Source organism: Natator depressus, chromosome 1 (genome assembly GCF_965152275.1).
Source record: "Natator depressus isolate rNatDep1 chromosome 1, rNatDep2.hap1, whole genome shotgun sequence".
NCBI lineage: Eukaryota > Metazoa > Chordata > Testudines > Cheloniidae > Natator > Natator depressus.
Genome location: NC_134234.1, coordinates 118,140,921 through 118,150,803, shown reverse-complemented (window position 1 = coordinate 118,150,803; position 9,883 = coordinate 118,140,921). Strand labels below are relative to the sequence as shown.

Genomic DNA, 9,883 nt, shown 5'->3' with positions numbered 1-9,883 from the left:
AAAAGTGTGGAACTGACATAACTGTTTACTACATTGTTCACCCTTTGGCTTGTCTATTTAGATTGTAAGCTTTTAGGAACAGGGACTGTCTACTACCATGTTTGTACAGAGCCTAGCCCAGTGGTACTATTGTGAAAAAGTTTAGTCGTCGTCATTACAAACTTAAATTCTTGGCCAGCACTGAGGTTTTTGTATGTGTCACTTCTTATTGAAGAACAGCCACTGTTGTTCAATATAGAAGGCTCTACAGTACTTTAAATACATTGCGTTTAAAGTACTGTATTCAATCCCTATTTAACATGCCTTTTGACTGTTTGAAATATGGACTGAACACCTTGGGTCTCTTGGGGACAGAAGTATTCTCTCTCAGCTTATGTAAGAACTACAGAATTTTTTTTTAAAGCCTTTATTTCAAATATACATGGAGAGCTGTGGCACATAGAAACATTGATGAAAGGCACAGTTGACATGACCCATACCAGGTTTTCAAAGATAGCAGCAAGTTTTAAACAAATCTAACCAATTTATAAAAATCTATTACAGCAGGGACTGATTAACGAAAAGGTGGGGGAAAATGTACAGAACAAGTTTTGCCAGAAAATAATGTTTCAGGATCTAACAGTACTAGATTCTACAAGGCAAGAGTACAAACTGACATCCCCCTCCCCTGCCAAAAAAACCCCCTGAAAATGAAGATGGCAATTTTGCAAAAGCAGTGCTCAGTATCAAACTCAAGCACCAGGTTTTAATTTCAAAAAGGATATTTTTAAACAGGAAACTAGTTACAATACAACTTCAATATTTGATCTTTTATAGAAAAAAATAATACGTTTAGCTTAAAATACCAAATCTGCTGGCAGTTCATTTTACAGTCATGTATCAGCCCCTCTTCAGGCTTGAAGAGAATGCACTCCAAGTCATCTATTGAAATCTCAGCAAACACTGAGCAACAAAGGAAAAATTACCATTTCAACAAGTAAAGCATAATATTTTTGATCCTGGGGAGGCTGGGAATTCCTGTTGTGACCTGCTGTACACTGGCACAAAGGGAGAGCTCCTGACCTGCAGGCAGCCACCAATTAACACTTTTTTTAAAAAAAAACAACCACCCTTCCTTACTTCATAGGAACATTTAGCACCAGTGATGATCATCATGCCAGCTACCATTAAAGTCAACAGTAATGATGTTTTGCAATTAGGAGCTTGATCCTGCACCAATAAAATTAGTGGGAGCAGGATGACTCCCAGTCATGTAAAGATATCAAAGTTTGTCCCCTTGAAACAAAGTTTCATAGTTCTCAACATTAAGCTACCTAGAATTCTAGCTCACTGCTTACAGCAGAAATCACAAGAGAACACTGAAATCTAAAACTTCAGCAAACACTTGATTTCATGAAACAATGGTCTTGAAATAAATTTGTATTCTTGTTTCCAGAGGAAAGCACAGATTACAAGCACAAGCACAAAATAATACTGTATTCCTTTTGGAGCAGATATTTCAAACAAAAAAAAGGAATTACTGAAGAAATTTTATACTTGCTTACGGGAAAAATGAAGGAAAAAGTACAAAATTGTCTAGTCTTGCCAAAAGACTAAACGTGATCCCTCAACATACTCAAAGGTATACGTATTGCATATTATAAGGCAGAAGTACAAAACCATTCTGCCTTAAATTTAGCCAGTATCTTATCTCAAAAAAACCAAGGAGTACTTGTGACACCCCTCCTTCTTTTTGCTGATACAGATTAACAAGGCTACCATTCTGAAACCTATCTTATCTTATCTCAGACTCACAATGGACCATAATGATTTTCTAGTTTAAATTTTTAAAAGGCTGAGAAAATCAGTGATGGGATGAGAATTCTTATCTGGTCCATAACTGCTATACCTGCCTTGAGCTTTGCCAAACCACCATGGCTAGCAGGAAAAAAATCATTACATTTATCCCTATGAGTGTAAATAGTCAAATAATGCAATTAATGCAAATAAATTAAGTTTAGGTCCCTAAGAGAGCAGAAAGCCTGTAGAAGCTTGTTCAGAGGGGGGATTGTTTTCATTCATGGGGGAATATTTTTGACATGAGGCAAAATCTTTCTTACATCACTCACACAAAAAGTCTTCAGCAGGACTATTCACTTAGTAAGCCAAACAGGATTTCATTATGAATAGGCCAAATCTTTGTAATTGCTGTGGGCCCTGCTAAAGGTCATTGTTAAAAAAGAAAGCCAGTATTTTAAGAAAAAGCTTTAATTGGCATAAAATCTGGGGATTTAAACTCAATTTGATCAGAAAATTAAGGTATCTGGAAATGCTAACTGCTCGAAAAAAGACCTACATTTCCTTAAGCTATAACATCTATCATCTATAGTTTCTGGCTGACATAATGCACATAAGTAGATTTGGAGTGTCTATTAATCAAAAAATTATGGAGGAATGCAATACAGAAACTGGCTAATGTCCAGCAATATTTGAAATACTCTTATTCGGCCATATAGAGGTGGATCTCCAAAAAGAAGAGCAGACCACTTCGGAGTGATTTGTGAATCAGAATTTTTGAGAATTTAGAGTCTAAAACAATGGTGTGTAGAGATAGAGAGAATTTTCTTTAAACAATAACAACACAAGCTAAATTTTCTCCACCCCTACCTTCTTCTAATTTAAGGAACAAACTCTCAGGAAATCAATGGAATTGTACCTGATTACATCAGGTCTGAATCTACAAAACCTGCTCCCTAAATGATTTATAATAAATTCACTTCTACTGTTGTGGCACATTCATTTACTAAGAGTGCAATCTGTCATAGCGTCCCAGGGTATTTCTGGGTCCTGCTAGTAAGATCTAACAAAACAGAATATAAATTCATCCTTTAAAAAAAATCAGTTTATCATCAAGGAGGTAATGGATGATAACTGACAAGTTTCAGTTCAATATTTTGACTTCTAGAAAAAAGTTCTTCAAAAAAAATAGGGTAGAGCTAACAAAAAAACAACACAAAAATGAGATCAGTTTGGGGTGAGTTTCTACACATTTAGAGATGTTGTTAGGAGTTTCTTATATGTTGAACGTTGCTTTAGGAACAGCTGGGCTGACAGAATAAACCCATAAGAAGACACTGCTCAGAGGAAAGGCACCTAACAATGGTATTGGTAAATTTATTATAAATCATTTTAACTTCATGGAACAATAAGACAACAGTTGGCATTGCTTGTTATGTTCAGAAACATATATCTGACTCAAAAATTAAGTAATGATATAATTTAATAAATAGCTATAATTTAAATTATTGGCATCATTCGCAGATACAATTGGGGGAAAACTAAACCCAAATAATTTCTCAGATCTATGCTGAGATGTGATGAAAAAATTACTAGATTTTAATGAACTGTTAAATGGCATTACATGTTATGAACAGTGCTGTAGCAGCACAAAGAGCTCACACTGTCTGGGCTGCTCATCAGTTAAACAAGCATTGTTCTTTTCCTTGAAGCGCAAAAGGCAGGAAACTGACTTTGGGCCCGATTCTATTAAAATCAGTGGAAGTCTTTTCATTGATTCCCATGGAAGTTGGACATGACTCACCCTTTAAAAAAAAAATCACCCACTACAACATTTAAGTAAGGTAAATACTAAAATAAAAACATTTAAAGAGAGACCTCTAATGAGGTTAATTACAAGTGTCTAATTACTATTATTTTCCTGATAAAAATATCATGTAGGATTGTAGTCATTCAAGGTACTGAACAGAATTCGTATGTCTGGACATGTGAGACAAGATTCAAAATTTATAGCACAAAGATAGGGAATGCTCTTCTACACAGAGAATGAATTCATTCGGTTTAAGAACTGTCTACAAAGTTTTTAAAAAGTGATAGCTTGGTATCGAAATCTCCCTCTAAAATGTGATGGATTAAATTTAAAATCACTGCAGATTTAGCACTTACGTTATACTGAAATATTAAGATACTTCAACATGCTTTTTATGTGGCTATGCCCTGTAATCAGTGGAATATGGTAGCCCCCAAGAATAATGTTCTTCAGAACTCTGGCAATTAAGGCATGCTTATACTTTGAACAATATCTTACAGATTTTGTGGTACAAAAGTACTTAATTTAGAAACTCAATTTAGTTTTCTTAGAATGGCAGTATAGCTGAAATATGGTATTAATTTTTTATGTTGTTTGCAGTTGCAAAGAAAAATGTAGAAAGATAATTTAAGCTAGATAATCCATAAAAAAACCTATATCAATTTAAAATTTTACTGCATAAAAATATGTACTTTTCAAATTTTAATAAATTAAATATCCCTAATGTTTTTAATATATATCTATATCTATATATCTGTATCTAGATATAGATATAAATATATCCTGATAATCTATAAAAGAGGGTTTTGTTATAGCAAAATAAATGGAACCCCGAGAGTACCCCCCTTCATAAAATTTATTTAATTATATTTTTTCATCTTCAAGAAATGTAAGAATATGTACAACTTCTCCGTATTACTATACTATCAAAATAGTACGGGTTAAGAGTAGCAGGCTTCGGCAACCATAAGATGGTAAAGTCATGTAAAAATGGACGACAACTTGGATCTCAGATGAACGTTATCAGTGTGGAGCATCAGTTTCTGGATGGATATGACAGGCAGGGTTACTTACAATCTTCTCATCTACAGTAGATTTCACAAGAGGTAGAGTTCGAGTGAAAAATAAAAGACAACTGGAATAAGGTGCATGCTCAGTATTTTCAATTTTTGACTGTTAAAGATGTAGGATATTATAGGAAACGTTTGAAAAGATTTTCTCTTTTCTTCCAAACAGATTTTGATCAGGTTGTGACTTTTTTAATGTGAATCTAAAATGAAGAATTGAGGGAAAAAAAACACATTTTAGTACATTACAGTGAATCTTAATGTTTAGACAATTATAAAAGAGAAACAGCTTTCTGATTAATCCAAAAATTCTTAGCTTCAAATATGTTGATGCAATTAAGAGACATCTCATATTTGATATTCTGATTTTAAAAGGGAAGGGGTAAAGTATACAACATCTCACCTCATTCAGAATTGCCCAGACTGCTGAGTTTTGTATTACCGAAAGCCGAAATGATAAAATAGGGTTTAGACTTGGGTCAACTGTTCCTTCTGCTATACCACTTTCAAATTTACCTTTAAATGAGCAAAAGCATATCCTGAATAAACAATCTCCAGACAAACAAATACAAGATCTGGTTTGTAGAAAGGTTTCTAATGAAAGTGAATATTAGGGCTTATTAGGAATATTAATTAAAAAATTAATCACGATTAATCGAATTTTAAACAATAGAATACCATTTATTTAAATATTTTTGATGTTTTCTACATTTTCAGATATATTAATTTCAATTACAACACAGATTACAAAGTGTACAGTGCTCACTTTATTTTTGATTATAAATAATATTTGCACTGTAAAAAATCCGAAGGAATAGTATTTTTCAATTCACCTAATACAAGTACTGTAGTGCAATCTCTTTAACATCAAAGTTGAATTTACAAATGTAGAATTATGTACAAAAAAACCTGCATTCAAAAATAAAACAATGTAAAATTTTAGAGCCTGCAAGTCCACTCAGTCCTACTTCTTGTTCAGCCAATCACTCAGACAAATAAGTTTCTTTACATTTGCAGGAGATAATGCTGCCCGCTTCTTGTTTACAATGTCACCTGAAAGTGAGAAAAGGCTTTCTCATGGCACTGCTGTAGCCAGCATCGCAAGATATTTATGTGCCAGATTCGCTAAAGATTCATGTGTCTCTTCATGCTTCAACCACCGTTCCAGGGGACATGCATCCATGCCGATGACGGGTTCTGCTCAATAACAATCCAAAGCAGTGCAGACCGACTCATTTTCATCATTTGAGTCAGATGCCACCAGCAGAGGGTTGATTTTCTTTTTTGGTGGTTCGGGTTCTGCAGTTTCCGCATGAGAGTGTTGCTCTCTTAAGACTTCTGAAAGCATGCTTTACACCTCGTCCCTCTCAGATTTTGGAAGGTACTTCAGATTCTTAAATCTTGGGTCGAGTGCTGTAGCTATCTTTAGAAATCTCACACTGGTGCCTTCTTTGCGTTTTGTCAAATCGTTCTTAAAATGAACAACATGTGCTGGGTCATAATCTGAGACTGCTATAACATGAACTATATGGCAGAATGCAAGTAAAACAGAACAGGAGATGTAGAATTCCGCAAGGAGTTCAGGCACAAATTTTATGAACGCATTATTTTTTCACGAGCATCATCAGCATGGAAGCATGTCCTCTGGAATGGTGGTCGAAGCATGAAGGGGCATCCAAATGTTTAGCATATCTGGCACGTAAATACCTTGCAAAGCTGGATACAAAAGTGCCATGTGAACGCCTGTTTTCACTTTATGGTGACATTGTAAATAAGAAGAGGGCAGCATTTAAATATAAACAAACTTATTGGTCTTAGCGATTGGCTGAACAAGAAGTAGGACTGAGTGGACCTGTAGGCTCTGAAGTTTTACATTGTTTTGTTTTTGAGTGCAGTTATGTAACCAAAAAAAAAAAAAATCTACATTTGTAAGCTGCACTTTCACAACAAACAGATTGCACTACAGTACTTGTATGAGGTGAATTGAAATATACTATTTCTTTTATCATTTTTACAGTGCAAATATTTGTAATAAAAAATAATGTACACTGATTTCAATTACAACACAGAATAAAATATATATGAAAATATAGAAAAACATCCAAAATATTTAATACATTTCATTTGGTATTCTATTGCTTAACAGTGCCATTAAAACTGCGATTAATCACGATTCATTATTTTAATCATGATTACTTTTTTTGAGTTATGGTATGAGTTAACTGTGATTAATCGACAGTACTAGTGAATATCTATTCAATAAATAGATTTGCAATGCTACTGTCATGAATTGGCTGCAGTAATTCACCATAAATAGGTTTTTGAGGGTTTATTTTTTTGCTTAAGTCTAATAGTAGGAAGATGGAACCTTAAACCACGACCCAAAAATCTTCCGTAATGCTCAGAGCTCTTTGCCATAAGCTTCAGTTTTTTATTGGCAAATACTGCAGTACATATAGTCTCAGCACACAGACTAAGCAGCAGAGGCACTAATAAGGAATAAAAAAGCTTAAATTCAGTGTAGCTGTGGGTGTTCAACACCTCTGAAAATCAGGGCAGTTTTGGTTAGGAAACTAACTGTGGATTCAGGGGTCAAATTTTAGGTAACCAACTTTTAAATTTTGGACTTAAATATATTCAAACTATATTAAGCAGGTACAGATATTGGTATTCCTACAGGTAGAAACTTCAATTATATCAGGATGAATAAATATGATGTAAAGGCTATTAATAGACCAAAATAAAAATGAATTAAAAACTAATTAGAATACTTTAAAAAGTGATGAATAAAATCATTTGTTTTCCACTACAGCTAAGAATCACATCAGAACTTCATTCGTTAAATCAACCTGAAAAGGGCAAGTAACATTTACAAGGTCAGTTACGCAATGAGAATGATCAGAACCATATAAAGGCTTTAAAAAAAATAACATTTTACTAATTGATATAGTAATAAAACAAATTTTATTTCCATGTTTGTAAAAGAACGAAAATTGTTGTTCTATGGTGCAGAGTATTACCTATCCTGAAATAACCGTCCTCTAAGCGTTTGTCTTTGGTTTCTTTGCTTAATACCAAGTCTTCATTCTAAAATGAAACAGGCACAAAACAAAATGAGAGCACTTATTTTGCATGTATCTAATAAATTTGCAAGCTGGAGCAAAATGTGGGTACCCTCGTTCTCTATTTAGAGCACTTTCCTAAAAAACTTTGCATCAGCCTACTATGTCTATGAGCAAACAGATGTTATTTATAGCATAGACTTTTCTTAAAACAAAACAAAACAAAAAAAAACCTGTTCCAGAACTGACTGTATTTGGCTTCAGGGTAGAAAAGAAAAGTACCACTCATAAGAACTGATATGCTGAAAGGACGAGGATATTGCAGATACTGGCACAAACACCAGAAAAGACACTCGGGGTAAAGCCTGCTCCATGGCTGATTTGGGGAGAGAAAGATTAAAAAACCTCTTCCCCACCCAAAGGACACTCATGAAACCATACAGGACACTTTAATCTTAAAATAGGTCTAGCTAATCTGCCTGCCGTATTCAGAAAGAAATTGGATACTTGCTGATTTCTCTTTTGAGTATTCAGGCTTATCATATTCCTATAGTTGGTTTTTGTTCTCATCTGCAGTTTGAGGCGGCAGGATCAGAAACCTATGACCCACCACACTGGGGCTGGCTGCTTTTTCTACAAACTGAGAATGCTTCCAAAGCTAAACACAACTCAGTTTGTAACACTAGAACAATAATTAACAATCTACAGAACAATCTGTCGTCAAACAACTTTTACTTACTTCCAATTAACAGGTGGGTCAGAACATAGTGCCCGGATACTCGGAGAAAAGCTATTAGCAGTTATCAACTTTCTCATTCTTATCCAGGTTCACCATTCCTATAGTGGGAAAGCCCCAAGCAAGACTACTGAAGTAATGATACTCTGAAACCTGTGATATCTAATAATATCTTAAAGTAACAGCCGTGTTAGTCTGTATTCGCAAAAAGGAGTACTTGTGGCACCTTAGAGACTAACCAATTTATTTGAGCATAAGCTTTCGTGAGCTACAGCTCACTTCATCGGATGCATACTGTGGAAAGTGTAGAAGATCTTTTTATACACACAAAGCATGAAAAAATGGGTGTTTACCGCTACAAAAGGTTTTCTCTCCCCCCATCCCACTCTCCCGCTGGCAATAGCCCATCCAAAGCAATCACTCTCCTTACAATGTGTATGATAATCAAGTTGGGCCATTTCCAGCACAAATCCAGGTTTTCTCCCCCTTCCCCCACCACAAACCCACTCTCCTATTGGTAATAGCTTATCTAAAGTGATCACTCTCCTTACAATGTGTATGATAATCAAGGTGGGCCACTTCCAGCACAAATCCAGGGTTTAACAAGAACGTCTGAGGGGTGGGGGGGGAGGAGGAAAAAACAAGGGGAAATAGGTTACCTTGCATAATGACTTAGCCACTCCCAGTCTCTATTCAAGCCTAAGTTAATTGTATCCAATTTGCAAATGAATTCCAATTCAACAGTCTCTCCCTGGAGTCTGGTTTTGAAGTTTTTTTGTTGTAATATCGCAACTTTCACGTCTGTAATCGCGTGACCAGAGAGATTGAAGTGTTCTCCGACTGGTTTATGAACGTTATAATACTTGACATCTGATTTGTGTCCATTTATTCTTTTACGTAGAGACTGTCTGTATAAAAAGATCTTCTATACTTTCCACAGTATGCATCCGATGAAGTGAGCTGTAGCTCACGAAAGCTTATGCTCAAATAAATTGGTTAGTCTCCAAGGTGCCACAAGTACTCCTTTTCTTTTTGTGAATACAGACTAACATGGCTGTTACTCTGAAACCTGTCATTATGCAAGGCACTGCAATTAGCCGTATGGAGTGGAAATCTATCAACTGCATGAAAAAACTTGTACAGATACAGACAGACATCATCTTCCTTTCCAAATGCAAACAGATGGACATCGTACCAAAAGGACTGAAGGTAAAAAATCCATTACAATCTACATACCACACAGACTATGCTGACAGCTTGTGTCACACGCTCTCAAAGAAACTGCGGAACCACCTGATCAACATCTCTACAGCAAACAGAGAAAGATAAAGAATGAGCTCTCAAAAATGGATAGTCTCATAAAAAAAACAACCTTCCACACAAACTTCCTCGTGGCTGGACTTTACTAAAACTAGACAAGCCATTTACAACA

General features: G+C 35.2%; 1 protein-coding gene across 1 annotated transcript in view; it reads right to left on the bottom strand.

The window, feature by feature from the left end:
• Window positions 1–434: 434 nt before the first annotated feature.
• MGAT4A (alpha-1,3-mannosyl-glycoprotein 4-beta-N-acetylglucosaminyltransferase A) overlaps window positions 435–9,883 on the bottom strand; it is a 144,991-nt gene continuing 135,542 nt past the window's right edge. The window contains exons 14-16 of the mRNA XM_074965240.1: window positions 7,674–7,740; window positions 5,057–5,169; window positions 435–4,856 (exon numbers count right to left, since the gene is read on the bottom strand). Of these exons, the coding sequence (XP_074821341.1) occupies window positions 4,830–4,856; window positions 5,057–5,169; window positions 7,674–7,740 (207 nt within the window). The 3' untranslated portion in view covers window positions 435–4,829. The remainder of the gene's footprint in view (window positions 4,857–5,056; window positions 5,170–7,673; window positions 7,741–9,883) is intronic.